Source organism: Pelecanus crispus, chromosome 26, assembly GCF_030463565.1.
Source record: "Pelecanus crispus isolate bPelCri1 chromosome 26, bPelCri1.pri, whole genome shotgun sequence".
NCBI classification, from domain to species: domain Eukaryota; kingdom Metazoa; phylum Chordata; class Aves; order Pelecaniformes; family Pelecanidae; genus Pelecanus; species Pelecanus crispus.
The window spans coordinates 1,871,617-1,888,069 of record NC_134668.1 but is presented as its reverse complement, the minus strand read 5'-3'; the positions used below and the strand labels follow the sequence as shown (position 1 = coordinate 1,888,069).

The following is a 16,453-nucleotide window of genomic DNA, read 5'->3' as shown; positions in this document are numbered from 1 at the left end:
TCATCTTCTGGAAAGGCTTCTCTGCTTCCACGTTGTATTTTGTGCTTCGATTGTGTTCTTGCGGGTCTGAAATACTGAGTATGACTGGTTCTGTTCCTGAAGTCTAATTCCTTAGCCTAAGAATGGCCCGTGCCCTCTGAAATGGGAAATTTAAAGAAGAAAGTTCTCTCTTGTCTGAGTCTCTGGTGGGTTTTAAGGAAGTGGTCTTGTTTTGATTTCTGCAGCTTTGACGTGTTTGTGCTCCGACTGCAAACAAGCAAACTCCACCTGTGAAACGGACGGCGCGTGCATGGTCTCCGTCTTCAACCTGGACGGTGTTAAACATCACGTTCGGACCTGCATTCCTGAAGCAAAATTGATTCCTGCTGGGAAACCCTTCTATTGTCTGAGTTCAGAAGATCTGCGTAATACTCACTGCTGCTACTCTGATTTTTGCAACAAAATTGATTTAATGGTTCCCAGCGGTGAGTAGAGAGCTAAATAAATCGTCTGTTTGAAGTGGGGAGGAGAGAAGCTGTCTGTTTGGGATTGGGAATAAGGAGTTCTCAGCCCTGTTTTCACTTTTTCCCTTAGGTTGCTGTGTGAACTTGAGCACTAGGTTTATTTCCTTGATCTGTAAAGTGGAAATAATAACAAACTACTTCAAATTAAAATGTGAGGTTGCTTGAACTCCCCTGTGGCCGACAAAATGTCACTGGATGGTGAGGTTGTATTTAGGGTAGGAGAAGCTTCCAAAGTTGGGGGGTTTTTGCAGTTTTACTGCACTCAGTAGCTCCACATTCTGAGACTCCTCTCAGCTTATCAGCCCTGCTGCTGGTATCCTCGCAGGCTCCTGAAGGCAGCAGCAGCAGCGATGTTCATCTACGGTTCGAGATAAGTTTCTGCTGCATGATGCTCTGTGCGTGCAGTGGCCCGAGGACGGAGCGTGTTCCCTGGGCGCAGCTCGGATCCCTTTTCTGGCGCTGAGTTGTGCTGTAGCCTGCCTTTTATCGGATAGAGTGGCTTTCCTCCTTCTAGGACTGCGCATCTTTTCAGCGATGAGCCATGAGTATGGCAACGCGGCACCAGCTTCAGAGTAACGTGGGGGGGGTGGGGGAGTGCCTGGATCCTGAATACGTGAAGAGGAAGCAGCCCTGCCTTTGAGAGAGGGTGTGGAAAACGTCTGCTTCTCTAATTCCTGGGACAGAGAGGGCATGTGGTACTTCCTTATGCCGCATTACTTTCCATTTTGGGCTGTTATTTAGTGGGTCGTATGAAGACTGCAGTATCCATTTGCCTTGGGTGCTGTGGGGAAGTCTTATCTGTTCTCAAAAAGACAAATAATTGTCGTCTTCAGGTACGAGTCTTCGCTGGTTGTTACAGGGAGAAGGGAAAGAGGGAGAAATGACTCCTTATTGAGTGAATGGTTTTTCTTTGGAAGGTAAAATGCAGGATGTTCTAGCAAATTCAGCCCAGAACAGGCTCCCGTCCTCTTTTAAACAGCAAGTGCCAATAATCCCTGATCCCATGGTTGAAGCGCCATCTTCTTCTGGGGGTTCTAGTTGTAGTTTGCCTGCCTGATGACTTGATCAGTCCCATGTTAGCGCTGTTATTTGATGTGTCCTCTACCATCCTGGAACAGCCAGCTAAAATTGTCCAGGCTCCGAGAGGATAATTAAAACACAAGAAGAAAGTCCTTAAAGAAGGCTTTTGAAAGAGTGATAATTTTCTAAAAGTGGCTGTTTCTCTCCTCCCTTTCCTCTCAAGGACACCTGAAAGATAACGAACCCCCGTCCAGCTGGGGTCCTGTGGAGCTGGTGGCAGTGATTGCCGGACCTGTCTTCCTTGTGTTTGTTGTCATGATCATAGTAGTCTTTGTTTTTCATCACCACCAACGAGTCTATCACAATCGTCAACGGCTGGACATGGAAGACCCCTCTTGTGAAATGTGCCTGTCGAAGGATAAGACCTTGCAAGATCTAGTCTACGATCTCTCCACCTCTGGCTCTGGTTCAGGTATTAAGATATGACTGGAAATGACGAATGAGAACTTGTAGTCTGCTCTGGGCTTCTCGTTGCCACAGCTTTGCAGGGCTCTGAGGCTGTTGCATCGTCAGCCTGTTCAGGTTGCCTTGTCATGAGTAATGCGGAGGGCGTGCTTTAAATTCAGTCATGCAGTAGATGCTGTAGCCACGGCCCCGTGTCAGTCTTCAGTGCTTAGGCTAGGTAAGAGCAATAGTTCATCTCCTGTAACTGCTGATGGGTAGAAACAGATTTGTGTAGCTTTCGTCCTTTTCTGCAAGAGGATAATTCAAATGGCTACATCTATTTCAAATTTAGCCCTGGAACTGGATTTGGGTTGGAAACAGACGTTAACTGCTAACCTGTGGGTTGTTGGCTTTCAGAGGAGGATGCAGGATATCACCTGCATCAAAGCTGGCAGGAAAATGGGAAAGATCCCAGCAGCTGAAAATTTTACAGTGTGCAAACACTGCATTTGCACAGCCCATTTCATCCCAAAGGATCCTTGGGTCTTCCCAAGTGGGCAATGTACAGCGTTCACTTCTGGAGCACTTAAAAGAAACCATCCCCAGAATAGATAGGGAAGTCACCGTTTTATTCGTGACTTTGAACTATGGAAGCAGTTAGGTTTGAAAAAAAGAAAATGGATTTTGCAGCAGATGGAAACCGTAGGATAATCCACAGAGGCAGAGAATATAACATCCTGATATTTGAGCAGGGAATAAACCTTTAGCACCACATCTGCTGTATATAAAATGTTTTGGGATGTATTCTGTACACACTCAGCAGGTGAGCTCTGTAGCTTACGTAAGAGGTGGCAGCTATGTTAGGACTCCTTTCTTAAGAGAAGTTCTGGGGCTTTACTGCTTTTTAGCCGAGTCTGTCTTCAACGAGTTCCACTCTTTGCATATTCAGGCTAAAGTAACTTTGATCTGCCATAGAGCAGAAGTTCCCCAGCTGCTCTGTGCCTAATCGCTGGCAGTTTGCAAGCTACTTCAAAGTGATACGCAGATGCTGCCCAGGCAGCCAAATGGCACGTCCTACGCAGGAGCTACCACCATTTGCTGGTTTGGGTCTTGCTTAGGCTGCTGGTTGTTACCAACTGTAGAGCCTTCTAGGTTTGACGATGCTCTACTTCGGACTGCGAGGTTTTCAGGAGTTTCTTTTGCTGCAACGGGGATTCATTCCTCCAATTTCTTGTCCGTAGGTTTGCCGCTTTTTGTCCAGCGGACTGTGGCTCGGACAATTGTCCTTCAGGAGATCATTGGTAAAGGCCGCTTTGGGGAAGTGTGGCGTGGCAGGTGGCGTGGAGGTGACGTAGCTGTAAAAATCTTCTCTTCACGTGAAGAGCGTTCCTGGTTTAGAGAAGCGGAAATATATCAGACCGTTATGTTGCGACATGAGAACATCCTGGGATTTATTGCTGCCGATAACAAAGGTAAAAAGTGCCTCGGTCCTGAGAACAGAGACTTCACCAGGGTGCAGTCTGCTCTTGGGAGCTGCATTTCTTCACTTGCATTTATGATTAAATGGTTAAAACTGTCAGCGTGCTTTTCAAATAGCTACGTTTGAATATTTCTCACCAAAAGATGGTAAAATTACTGCTGGTGTTGAGAGGCACGATGGTGCATTAGCTGTACCTTACAAAGTCGTGTTTTGCCTTAAAGTTCTTTACCTTATTTGCCCCCAGGTTGGCTGTTGAGCTGCAGCCTTACCCAGCAGCTCTCCTCTGTACCAGAAAGATAGGGTGCAAAAACGCGCGACGGTTGTGTGCTGTCCCTGCGCTCTATCTGTCTGAGCACAGTCTTTTCCTGCTGCAGATAATGGCACGTGGACTCAGCTGTGGCTCGTCTCTGATTACCACGAGCATGGATCTCTCTTTGATTACCTTAATCGATACACAGTGACTATCGAGGGGATGATCAAGCTCGCCCTGTCCGCTGCTAGCGGGCTGGCCCATCTACACATGGAGATTGTGGGTACTCAGGGTAAGAGCAAAGTTTGAAAAAGTCTGGGGAATTTTTGAGGGGAGAATAAAGCAGAATTGATGAGCAGGACTGATGTGCTGCACGGAAAACACGGGCTGAGTTAGCCCAGATTTGTCTGGTCCATATTGACCAGAAATAGACTGATTGCTTTGGCTGGCTGCAAAGTGGGTTAGCTTTGCGCTGGCTCCTGGGAGTTATATCAGCATTTCACATCCCCATCCTAAAATTGGTGCTGCTTGGGTGGGATGTTAGCACAGGCAGCAGCAGATTTATAAACTCCTTATGTCCGCACCAATGTGTCTGATGCCTGGGACGATGGAGTTTATGTCCCTCTCGAGGCCTCTGGGTGCTACTGCACCGGCAGTGCCTCGGAAGCGTAAGCGGAGCCTTTGCATACCACGGGCTGTCAGCGCTGCTCTGTTCTTCGGCGCTGAAGCGTATCCAAACAGGAAAATGTGTTGCAACACTGAGAGTTTAACTAACGCCCTGAAATCCGGTACTGCCTCTGCGCCAGTTTGACTAAGAGATTTCACCAGACCTTGACCCCTGCTTCTTTTTATTTTGCTCTGTTAGGAAAGCCTGGGATTGCTCACAGAGACTTGAAATCCAAGAACATCTTGGTGAAGAAGAACGGCACGTGCGCCATCGCTGACCTGGGTCTGGCCGTCCGGCATGATTCGGTTACGGATACGATTGATATTGCACCGAATCAAAGGGTCGGCACCAAACGGTAGGAGAACAGTGTTCTTGGCCAGCATTCGAAGGCATCGGAGTGTGACTAGCAAATGCCTGAGCCGCTCGCTGTTTGAGCACTGGTGAAATTCTTTGTCTTAAGCATTTCCAAGTGTCTCGCAGAGTGTCAGCATTGTGCCCAGATTGATGTTGAAGGGACGTCAGTACCTTCGTCTCCAGGTGCCATCAAGCTGAGAGGTGTAGGCCAGCTATGTAAACTCGGCACCAGGGAGCTCATACAATACTTGACAACAGGCTTGGCATTCTCAAAAGCCTTTTGGGGCCTGCTGTCTGGAGCCTGATGTGCTTTTGGATGTTTGTACCTCTTTCCCAACTTGCTATTCTTTTTGAGTTATTTTGTTCACTCTATTAGACCATGGGGCCCAGTTCTGTTCTGATTAAGGCTGTGCAGAGCGGAGTTTTGTCTGCTGAGAAGTGCTGTGTGGGAAAACCTGCCATTTACCATCTCCTGGAGAATCCCCTCTCAAAATTAACATGCCATTCCTTTTCTGTTCTGCAGATACATGGCCCCTGAAGTCTTGGATGAAACCATTAACATGAAGCATTTTGATTCGTTTAAATGTGCCGATATCTACGCCTTGGGCTTGGTCTACTGGGAGATTGCTCGAAGGTGCAACGCAGGAGGTAATACCCTTGGTGCGCCCGTGCCATCAGCTCCGCTTCCTCCTGGGTTTCTCAGCCTTGGTGGTTTCTGTTGATCGGGTGTTTGCGGTTTGAGGGGACCCTGGAGGACAGGGCTGCGGGAAGATATGTCCATGCGTGTTGCTGCCGAGGGAGTTAACAGAAGCGACCCGTGACCGCTGTTAAGACTGGCTCATGGGGGGAAGTGGGGGTTAATGCTCTGACTGGTGGTTGATGTTCCTTTGGATGGATTTTAAGGAAGCGATGGTGCTGATTTATTGGGTAACTTTCTTCCCCTGAATCAGCATGAGTGTCTCGGCACATCCAGCCGCAGGCAGGAGCGCAGCACCGTCGTGCATGTGACGGTCCTGCTGCCTTCGGCTCAGTCGAGATTCGATGACCCTGCCTCTGTGCTGGGAGGTGTTGATTGCAGCACGCTGACTCTGTTCCAGTTTGGGCAGCTGCATTTTATTTCCCTGAATTTTTCTTGTAAACTCAAATCCCAGATTCTTCATTTCTGTTCTAAATAACTGCAAAGTGTTGACGCATCTCAGCAATGAGTCATGTAGTCCAAACCAGTATCAGTCCGCCTTCAGTGAGCGCTGTGCTGATGATCCCCTCTCCCAAGAACTGCATTCCCCCTTTCTCTGCCTTTCAGGTATCCACGAAGAGTATCAGCTTCCGTACTATGACCTTGTACCCTCCGATCCTTCTATTGAGGAGATGCGGAAGGTCGTATGCGATCAGAAATTACGGCCTAATATCCCGAACTGGTGGCAAAGCTACGAGGTAAGGTCTGCTTTCATCTTCGCATCCCCTTCTCCTTCGATAAGGTGAGTAAAGAGGAAGTACTGTAAGTTGAGCTCCGATTTTAGGAGGTGTGGAGGTCTGTATCAGTGTCCAACCAGGCGGCAGCAGCCTGGCAGAGACCGACTTGGGGCCGGGGAGGAGGAGAGCGCTGACATCTGCCCTTGTTTCTTGCCTAGGCACTACGGGTGATGGGTAAGATGATGCGAGAGTGCTGGTACGCCAACGGAGCGGCGCGACTCACCGCCCTCCGCATTAAGAAAACCCTCTCACAGCTCAGTGTCCAGGAAGATGTGAAAATCTAGGCTCTGAGCCCCAGCAGGAGGAAACTGCACAAAAGCTGCCATGCTAGAGTAGACGTGTGATGGAGGCCTACCTCGTGTTTCTGCCCAATCTACTGCTACCAACCAGACAGCGTGACCTACAGGCTGCTAGGTGGGGTGACGGAGCCTATTGAATTGCTCTCTTCCCTGCTTGGGTATGAAACAATCAGAAATCTTTTATGATCACCTCCTGACAGCGTGAAGACTTGAGAGGGACTTAACCTGAGGGATCTCAGCCATGATCGTAACTCTTGTTTCTTTAATGGAAATCCCTGTAAAGTTCAGTGCGCGCGGTGCACCCGTTGGCAGTGTTTGAGGCCGGGGTGCTTAGGTGCTGGGAGTGGGAAGGGAAAAGGAAGGTTTTCTTGCCGTACTCTGAGGATTTTTCCAGGGACTGGCATGTTAATGCGGAAAAAGCATTTGCAAAACAAATGGTGCTCCCTTCTGAGAGGCTGAGCCTGAACAGTTTATCAGCTTCATGAAACCGTTTCCCTCCTTTTTCTTAAGCTTGAAAAATTCTAAGTCAAAAACAGAAATCTGACTGGCTGTCAGTGTGCGCAACGGTGTATGCATGCGCGAGGTGCGCGTGTCCCCTGTGCCTGTTCATCTCCTTCCGTAGACCTGCAGTGTCTGCCCGTAGGGTGGCTCATCTCTGTTCGTGCTTTCTGTGCATGTGCAAATCTAGAGTGTCCTTTTTTTGAGCTGTGCGCGCCGGTGCTCTCCTTGTCGAGTAGTGAGCATTGTCTAGCTTGGACAGGCTGCTTAAAACCAGATCCTTAGCTCTTCGATGGGTGCTGTGGCCTTGCTGTCCGTACGCCGGCTGCAGGAACTTCCCATCAGGTTGCCTCACTGCCACCCCCTCCCTTTTTTTTAAAACAAAACAAACGAGGAACTGACTTCACTCCTGGAATCCAGGCTTTTTGTCTCGAGCCCCTGGGGTTTGTAATTCTTGGTAGGGTAGAAAGAGAGACTTGCAGGGGGAGAGATGCCACGGAGCTGAGATGCATGTCAGAGATAGAGCAGGCACTGCGCCCGGCTGGAAGGAGACCAGGCCGCAGGGAAACGCAGGAGACCGTTCTCGCAGGAACGCGATTCCTGGGTCCGCCGTCCGGGCAGACTTCTCGGGGCCTGAGCCGCGGGGGGCCGGGTGCCTGGGCGTGCTCCGCACCTCCCGAGAGGCACCGGGCGCTCGGCAGGAGCTGACAGCGGGGTGTGGGTTTGGAAATCAATGTCCATCTTTTTAATATACATATATAAATATCTCATAATCTGGAAGTGGCTGTGTATAACTTGTGGGGTGGGGGGAAACTGCATGACTTTTCTTTTGATTAAACGCCGAATCAGGGTGAAGTAGAGTTGGTTTGACTGTTGTCTACAGCTGGGCCTAGCAAAAGTGGACGTAGCTGAGGGCTGAGTCTGTCGTGCTGGGTGCAGCACTGAAGGCAGCCTGGGAAGTGCCGGTGGTTTGGTGGTTAGGTCAGTATCTACGGTATAGAACTCTGAAGCCATAACTTTTAACTGGAGTGGTTTTGATTATTTTTTTTTTATTATTATTATTATTATTATTTTATGGGAGGGTCTGGCTTTTAACTTTTTTTAATATTGTTAATTCTTTATAAGAGAAGAAAAACAATCTATAATTATTACCTCTTGACCTGTTTGTTTGTAAAGAAATCACTGCAAAAAAAAAAAAAAAAGAAAAAAAAACCAAATGCACACAGCTCGATTTACACTGGAACTGTTTCTACTCAAACCTTGCGCCTGCTCTGTAAGGTGAGGTTTCATCTCTGCTCCGGCCACCGGGGTTTACTTTTTTTTTTTTAAAAAAAAAAACACTCTGTTCTTGCTGTCTGTGTATCCGTCCATGTGTCCATCTTCCCCCAGACTCCCTATCTTGTCTGTGACTTTGTGTAAAGTGAGGAGCGTGTTTTTTGCATCGTGTTTGGAGCCATTTTGCATCCTCCTGTGGAGTTTAGCGGTCGGGCGGTGCAGAGCTGTCGTGGGAGGGCCGGCAGACTTTCGGCCCGGTTCATGGAGCAGTGTGGAGTGTTTCGCTTTGTGAATGTACAGCTTCCCTTCCCTTTCTGATTTGTTCTGACTCGTATCTCAGCCAGAGGTTACCGTGTGTCTCCAGTACCGTATGTCCCTTAACCAAACCCTTCGGCATTTAGAAACCGAGGCGGTGGGCGCTTCACAGAAACCCTAAAGACTCTTCTGCTGCTGTAACAGGACCTGGCGCTGGCCCATCCCGGCGGGCTGGGGAGGAAGTCTTACCGACTGTGAAATAAACTGCCGTAGGAAAGCCCATCGCGCCGGTAGGTACGTCTGCCGCGCGCTCCTCCGTGAGCGCTGCGGGCTCTCGTTTCCGAGTACAAGTCTCCCGTCCCTCTTAACCGTGCAGGCTGCTTCTCGAGGACACTAAATCAGCTACGTAACTTTGCACTGACTCGCCCACCCCTCCAACTGTAGCCACACATGCATCTGCCTCAGCGCTAAACCAAACAGCAGACAGCGGAGCGGTTTCAGACCGGATAAGGTTAGAAGGGGCGAGGGCAGGAGGACAGGTTATCCCCTATAAGCAGGGTTGCGGAAGAAGCCTTGTTTGTAGAGAGATGCCATCGCAAGATGGTCGAAACCAGGAGGATCCAAGATGGGAACGCTGACTATGTAGCATTTATACAGCACTTTTCATGCAAACACGTGCCAGGGAGGTGCAGTGCTTACTTAGCTGACTGGTAGCAAACATAGGAATCGCTGCCCGGCTCTGAAACGTGCCCGGCCCCGAGGTGGCTGCAGCAGCTGTGGAAAAAAGGAAAAAAAAATGCAACACTACGGACAGTCCAGGACAAGAGGCCGCCGCCGCAGCAGCTCAAGAGGAGGGGAGACGCCAGATACTCGAGGGCAAATCGTGCTGGGGAGAGGCAGAGGTACGGAGCTTGTGCTTCTCGTCCGTGGCGCAGGGTTAATCAGTGGTACGCTGGCTTCAGAACAGATCTCTTGGTACTTATCTGCCCCTTTTATTTGTTTGGTTTTGTATATTTTATTAGAAATGGACTGTAAAATAGCCACTTAGACACTTTACCTCTTCAGTATGCAAATGTAAATACAATGTAATATAGGAAATCTTTTGTTTAATATAAAACAAGGCTGTTGATTTCTGCTGTACATTATTAAAAGTTTGTTTTATTCACGCGAGGTGTTGGCGTCTCTCGCGGTTTGCTGTGAAGTGTTAGCCGTGGCGCAGAGGGGTGGGAGCCGAGGGGTGAGGACTGGCAGAGCTTCTGGTCCCCCAGAGAAGTGTCTGGGGGGGGGCTTGTTCACCCACAGCTAAAATAATCCCCCCGGGAATCCTGCTCAGCAAATCTTAACGTTGAATATTCCCCTTATTAGCAGAGATGCAGCTCCTGTCGTTCGCTGTGTGCTCGGGAGATGCCCTGATGGTAGCGGAGGTGAGACGGGGCTGTGGCAGAGCCAGATTTCCAACCCACGCAGGGCTGGATGGCTGAAATCGGGGCTCCCTCTCTGGGAGATGGCAGTCGGAAGCAGGAGGGGTACGGCGGGCAGCTCCCCGGAGCATCCCCCCGGCTCTCCGCCCACACAGACCCGCAGCTTCAACGACGGATAAATTTCAGCCCAAACTGCCCGGCATCCCTAGGAAATCCTGTTTGCTCGGAGGGCAACCAGTGCTGCACAGGCTGCCCCCGCTAATTCTCCCTAATTAGAGCCTCCCGTGAATGAGCATGTTGTGAGCGGATCAAGAGGAAAATCCGCCGGAGCCTGGGGTCCCCGTGGGCTCAGACGTGGTGGTGGGGAGGGGGGGAGCAGCCATCTGGGCTCACTCCTCCTTGCTTTTCTTGCCACGGCCCCCGAGAAACTCTAACCCTGTCCTGGAAACTGAGGCAGCGGGTGACTTGACGGGCTTCTTTTTTTAAAAAAGTAAAAATTGCTTTTACTCCTCTTTTAGGAAATGTGCTGGGAGAACAGGTCTGGGATGGCTTCAGCCCAGGGGGCCAAGTCATTGCCTGGGCTGGGCCAGATTTTGGGAACAGGGTGGGATGTTGTTCCTTGCTCCCTGATAAAGGGTTGTGGGCTGGTGCCCTGGCACGGGTGGTGGGCTCCATCCTGTCCTTTCCCGAGCACTTCCACGCCGGAGCAGCTCAGCTCTGGGAGCAAGCTTGCCTCCTGGTAACCCCCGGGCAGCCTGTGGGCGGGTGGCTTGGGTGTAACGCCAGCGGGATTGTTTAAAAACTGATTTTTTTTTTTTTTTTTTTTTTTGGCAAATTTTAAACAAACATCTGGGCAAACCCCTCCATTCCAGCTGGAAAGTTCCTGCTGCCTCCCGGTGCGGCGCAGCAAGAGGCTGCCCGGAGCCGTGCGACGTGTCCGCAGCAGACACCGCGTCTGCCTCCGGGAATTGTTCTTTCCTCCGTGTCCCTGTCCTCGGCACGGGCAAAGCTCTTGCAGGGACGGTTTAAATCCTCCCGTCCGCCCACGCTGGAAGCGCGGCCCGGGGCTCCGGCTGCCTCCAGCTTCTGCCCCGAGTTAAATCCCGAACGCGGCCTTGCTGGCGGGGTGGCCTGTGGGGCGAAACAGCCGTGGGTGCTTGGCCGGAGCCGGGTACGGCCCCGGGGGGCGGCGAAGCCCGGCGTGGCTTCTGCGCTGGCGGGAAACCCACCGGGAAAACCCCTCGGACACCCCCGGTCCCCCCCGGTCCCTGCTGCCCCGCAGCATCACCCCAGGGCGCCCCCACGGGCTCCCTTTAGGACCTGGGGGCCGACTGGGGCGGTGCGGGGGGGGGGGCGGAGCTTACGGCTTTGGGGCGTGGCCTGGCGCTAAAACGGGCGTGGTTTGACGCATAATGAGCGCAAAGGGGGCGTGTTCTTCTCGGAGGGGGCGTGCCTAGCGCTGGCCACGCCCCCCGCGGGCTGATATAGCGCGGCGCGGCCCGGCCCGGCCCGGCCATGACCCTGCGGCGGCTGCGGCGGCTCCGGCCGAAGGAGGAGGATGCGGATGCGGCGGCGGCGGCCCCGGAGCGCCCCGGCCCCGCCGACGTCTACCGGGCGCTGGCTGCCGCCGGCGGCACCCTGCCCCGGGTGCGCAAGGTAGGGCTGCCGGCAGCCGCGGGCGCGGGGAGGGCGGGGGAGCCTCCCCGGTGCCCCCCCCGCTTTGTGCACCGGGGGCGGTGGGGACCCAGCGGCCGTGACGGGGTGGGGGGGGGGGGGGACCGGGGGTGCGGGGTGTCCCCGTCCCGGGCGGCCACTGGTGCCTGCACCCTGCAGGGCTGCCCCGGTGTCTTCTCCTGGGCTCTTGTCCTGCCCCGGTGTCCCTCCCCGTGTCCCCGTCCCTCCCTGTGTCCCTGTCCCTCCCTATGTCCCTCCCCGTGTCCCCTGTCCTGCCCCGGTGTCCCTCCCCGTGTCCCCTCCCCGTGTCCCCTGTCCTGCCCCGGTGTCCCTCCCCGTGTCCCCTGTCCTGCCCCCCTGTCCTGCCCCGGTGTCCCTCCCCGTGTCCCCTGTCCTGCCCCCCTGTCCTGCCCCGTGTCCCCTCCCCGTGTGCCCTGTCCTGCCCCGGTGCCCCTCCCCGTGTCCCCTGCCCCTCCCCGTGTCCCCTGTCCTGCCCCCCTGTCCTGCCCCGCTGTCCCTCCCCGGTGTCCCTCCCCGTGTCCCCTGTCCTGCCCCGCTGTCCCTCCCCGGTGTCCCTCCCCGTGTCCCCTGTCCTGCCCCGCTGTCCCTCCCCGTGACCCCGTCCTGCCCCGGTGACCCCCCCCAGCCTCTTCTCCTGCCCCAGCATCTCCCCGGCCCGGTCCCATCCTGCCCCAGCATCTTCCCAGTGTCCCCACCTCGCTCCAGTGTTGTCCCCCCACGCGTCACGTCCCGCCCCAGTTCCTTCCCGCGTCCTGCCCCAGTATCTTCCCAGTGCCCACACCCCGCCCCAGTGTCCCCCCGCCAAGCCCCACGTCCTGCCCTGCAGCCGTCAGGGTGCAGGGACAGGCCCCCACCCCGGGGTATGTCCCATGTCACCGGGCCAGGCGTGTCCCCACGGCCCCCCCGGGCTGCACCCCACGGGGAGAGCAGGGGGACGGGGCACAAGGCACCCCGAGGTCTGGTTCGGTGGGACGCAGGACCGTCTGCCACCGTGCCCCTGGGAAAACCCCGCTCTGGCGGCGCTGGGGCTGTCACCGCCCCAACGCTTCCCCCGGCCCCGCGGCGCTTCCTGAGCATCGGGGGGAAGCGAGAGCGGAGCCGACATCCGGAGCAGAAGGGGCTCTCGCAGCCGTGCTGGCGCGGGCTGGGTCACATGCGGCGGCCTGGCTCCCGCTCACCGGCCGAGGCCACCGCCGGAGATGTCCCCGAGGGGGGCTGGGGCGTCCTGCGTCACCTCCCCGTCACTGGGGTGACGTGGGGGCCCGACGTGACGGGCGGCAGCTTTTCCTATGGCGAGCGCACCCCATTCTGGTGGTTTTAGACTTAAAGGCCCGTGGATGCGTTCCGGACGGCCAGCCACGGGGCTGGTGACACCTCCGGGGCTGGTGACACCTCCGGGGCTGGTGACACCTGTGTGGCACAGGGCAGTGGGAGCCAGTGGCACCCGGCTGCCGCCAAGACGGGCCACGTGCCTCTCTCGAGGCACAGCTCATGGCGACGCTGGCCGCACCGCGGCTGCCGGAGTCCAGCGGCCGCAGAGGGGCATTTGGGGACAGCCCTGTCACCTCCTGCCCCGCGGCGAGGGTCCTGCAGTGCCCAGCCAGTCCCTCCGCCCGTCCACGCCTCCGCACCCTCCACAATGGCGACATTGTCCGGGCCGGGGCGGGGGGGGGGGGTTTGCATGAAAAAAACCGACTTTGTGACCACAACAGGGCCCCTCTGTGCCCAGGGCCCCCCCAGAGCGTGGCGTGGGGTGGGGTGCGGCGCGGGCTGACGTCAAAGCGTGGGGCGAGCGCGGAGCAGATGTGAGGGTGGCTTTGAGCACCGATAAAAGCCTCGTTATGCCCGGCCAGCCTGGGGAGGGGGGGTCCGCGGGGTGGTGGGTGCACCCGGGTGCTGGTTCGGTGCCGGCTTGGCACGGTGTTCCCCTGGGGTTCCGTGGGGCCCTGACGGGTCCCGTTTCGGCCATCGCCGGAGGGGGTGGCGGGGAGCGGCCCCGGGACGGGGTCCCCCGCTGACGGCTCTCCCTCCGCCGCAGGGCGCGGGGTTCAGGTGGGCGTCCCCCAGCCAGTCCCCGGAGGAGCACAGGTAGGGACGGGAGACCGGGCCCTGCTGATGGGGGGCACACGCAGGAGCGGGGCCGGGGTTGGTGTCGGGGCTCGGCCCCCCCAGGCACTGCTCCGCTCTGGGCACCCCACGGAGGCTGGAAATGGGGGGGATTTTATGGCCGAACCTGGGGCGGGTGAGAGCAACAATGGGGTCACAGCTCCCTGGGGGGGCCCTGACACCCCCGGACCCCACGGGGACCTTGCCTGGCACCCACGGGACAGGGTGCAGGGCTCTGGCCAAGGCCAGGCTGGGGGGGGTCCCGTCCCGGGGGTCCCGTCCCAGGGGTCCCGCCCCTGCCCAGCACAGAGCAAACCCCAGCCCCGAAGCAGGGTTGCGTTAGAGAAGCGCCCGAGATCCCCTGGGCGAGTCGGGGTTGGGGGTGCCAGGGGCTCTGCCTTGTCCCTGATCCCCGTGTCCCCCAGGAGGGTGGTGACGCTGGAGAAGGCGGCGGAAGAGACTTTCGGCTTCGAGATCCAGGTGGGTTCCGTGCCGAGCTGCACCGTGCCATGCCATGCCGAGCCGTGTCATGCCAAGCTGCACCGTGCCGAGCTGCACGGTGCCATGCCGAGCTGCATCGTGCCGAGCTGCACCGTGCCATGCCATGCCGAGCCATGCCATGCCAAGCTGCACCGTGCCGAGCTGCGCCGTGCCGTGCCATGCCGAGCTGCGCCATGCCGAGCTGCACCGTGCTGTACCATGCCGAGCCGTGCCATGCCGCACTGCACCGTGCCGAGCCATGCCACGCCACGCCGCGCTCCCCACCCTTCCAGCCCGCACCTTGCTTTGCATCGAGGGTATTTTTAAGTTGTCTCTGAGCCAGGGTTTATTTTTAGCCGTGACGGAGCTGCCTGGTTACCGAAGCCTCCCCCGGCCGTGACGGCGGGGGTGGCCGGGGGGGCCCCACTTGGGGTGCAGCCAACAGGGGCGAGACCCCCACCCCACCCCACCCGGGGCCGGGGTGCTGCCCCGCAATTAAACGCCGCGATTGCCACCTCATGGCTGCTGCTTGAGGGGGGGACCCCAGGGGTCAGGGAGTCCCCGTGCCCCTCACCGGCCCCCCAATTTCAGACCTACGGGCTGCACCATCAGGAGAGGAACAGCGTGGAGATGTTCACCTTCGTATGCCGGGTGCACGGCGGGAGCCCAGCCGAGGCGGCGGGACTCAAGGCCGGTGAGCGCATCCCGGGGGGGGCCGGGGGGGTCCCGGCAGCAGGGACCAGCCATCCCTGAGCCCGTTCCCCCCCGGCTCCAGGGGACACCATCACGGGGGTGAACGGGCTGAACGTGGAGGGCGTCCGGCACCGCGAGATCGTGGAGATCATCAGGAGCTCCGGCAACGTGCTCCGGTGAGCTGGGGGGGTACGGGGGGGTACAGGGGGGGTCCCGGGTGGCCCCCCGCCCCCCGCACTGACGGCTGCCGCCCCGCAGGCTCGACACGCTCTACGGGACGTCGATCCGGAGGGCTGAGCTGGAGGCCCGGCTGCAGTACCTGAAGGTGAGGTGGGGGGGCTGGAGGGGGAGCATGGCAGGGGGGATCTGGGGACCCCCCCATGGGATCCTCATCCCCCTCCGCTTCCCTGCAGCAAACGCTCTACGAGAAGTGGGGGGAGTACCGCTCGCTGATGGTGCAGGAGCAGCGGCTGGTGCGGGGTGAGTGGGGGCCGGGGGGGGGGCTGACACACACGGTGGGGCACCCCCCGGCCCCCTCTGACCCCCCCCACCACCACCCTCTGTCCCCCTTTCAGGCGTGGTGGCCAAGGACCCTAGCATCTACGACACGCTGGAGTCGATCCGCTGGTGCCTGCAGGGTGACGGGGGGCTGCCCGGCGGCTCCCCCCGCGCCAGCGGCAGCGACGACTCCCTCTACCAGACCTGCCTCTTCGCCTCCGCCGACTCGCTGGACGGGGACAAGGACGGGGACAAGGACGGGGACAAGGATGGGGACAGCGGGGGTCCCACGCCCCCACCGCCACGGCCCCGGCCGGCCCTGGCCCGCAGCGCCAGCCTCAAGTGCGGCGGGGGGCCGGGGGCCATGGGGCGGCTGTGGGCCCGGGCCGGGGACCCCGGGGAGGGGGCGGCCGCCCCCCGCAAAGGCCGCCACAGCAGCTTCCGCCGGCGGCTGCTCAAGTTCATCCCGGGACTGAACCGGGCGCTGGAGGAAGAGGAGAGCCACCTCTAGCCGGGGCACTGCCGGCCCCCCGCGGGCCTATTTATTTATTTATTGCAAAGAACTGCACCCCCCCACCTCCCCGGGGGCCGCTGGAAGGAGCTCGGGGTCAGCCCCGGGGGTCCCGGCTCGGCCGCTGGCTGCGGGCGTCGCGGCACCGAGGGACAGACGCGGGGACGCTCCCCGAAGCCGCCGCTCATCTCAGGAACCGGTGCCCTCCTCGCTGGGCCCCCCCCTGCCTCAGGGGGGCCCGGGGGTCCTGCCTCCCCCCGCCCCGGGGGCCGTTGTCGCGGCACGCTCGGCGCTTGCCAATACAGAGACTTTTTGCAGCGGCGTGTGGCTGTGACTGGGGGGGACGCAGACCCCCGTGGGGACGGGGACGGGCTGGCCGGGGGGGGGGACACGCATGTCTCCCCGGGGGGAGCCCACTGGGCACCCACGCTGCAGCCTTTGCGCTCCCCCCAGGCCCCGGGGAAGGAAGGCCTTGGGGTGACCAAGGTCACCTCGCACCCTGCGTGGGCTCCCCGGGACCCCCAGAGCCCC

At 57.7% G+C, this 16,453-nt stretch overlaps 2 protein-coding genes across 10 annotated transcripts; both read left to right on the top strand.

Moving 5' to 3' along the window:
- Window positions 1–211: 211 nt before the first annotated feature.
- ACVR1B (activin A receptor type 1B) lies at window positions 212–7,511 on the top strand. Of its 9 annotated transcripts, none has more exons than XM_075725076.1 (8): window positions 212–464; window positions 1,747–1,995; window positions 3,350–3,439; window positions 3,822–3,989; window positions 4,563–4,719; window positions 5,242–5,366; window positions 6,022–6,152; window positions 6,350–7,511. In XM_075725076.1, exons 1-8 carry the CDS (start codon window positions 290–292, stop codon window positions 6,473–6,475), a joined length of 1,221 nt encoding a protein of 406 aa, XP_075581191.1. In that variant the 5' UTR covers window positions 212–289; the 3' UTR covers window positions 6,476–7,511. The 9 variants fall into 9 exon arrangements, with proteins under 9 accessions (XP_075581191.1, XP_009489498.2, XP_075581192.1 ...); XM_009491223.2 differs by having other exon boundaries at window positions 3,209–3,439; XM_075725077.1 differs by lacking the exon at window positions 3,350–3,439.
- A 3,943-nt stretch (window positions 7,512–11,454) lies between these two features.
- On the top strand, window positions 11,455–15,922 carry TAMALIN (trafficking regulator and scaffold protein tamalin). The gene is made up of 8 exons (XM_075725068.1): window positions 11,455–11,595; window positions 13,673–13,722; window positions 14,166–14,220; window positions 14,812–14,914; window positions 14,996–15,089; window positions 15,172–15,238; window positions 15,327–15,393; window positions 15,489–15,922. The coding sequence occupies exons 1-8, from the start codon at window positions 11,455–11,457 to the stop codon at window positions 15,920–15,922; spliced, it is 1,011 nt and encodes a 336-aa protein (XP_075581183.1).
- Window positions 15,923–16,453: the final 531 nt, after the last annotated feature.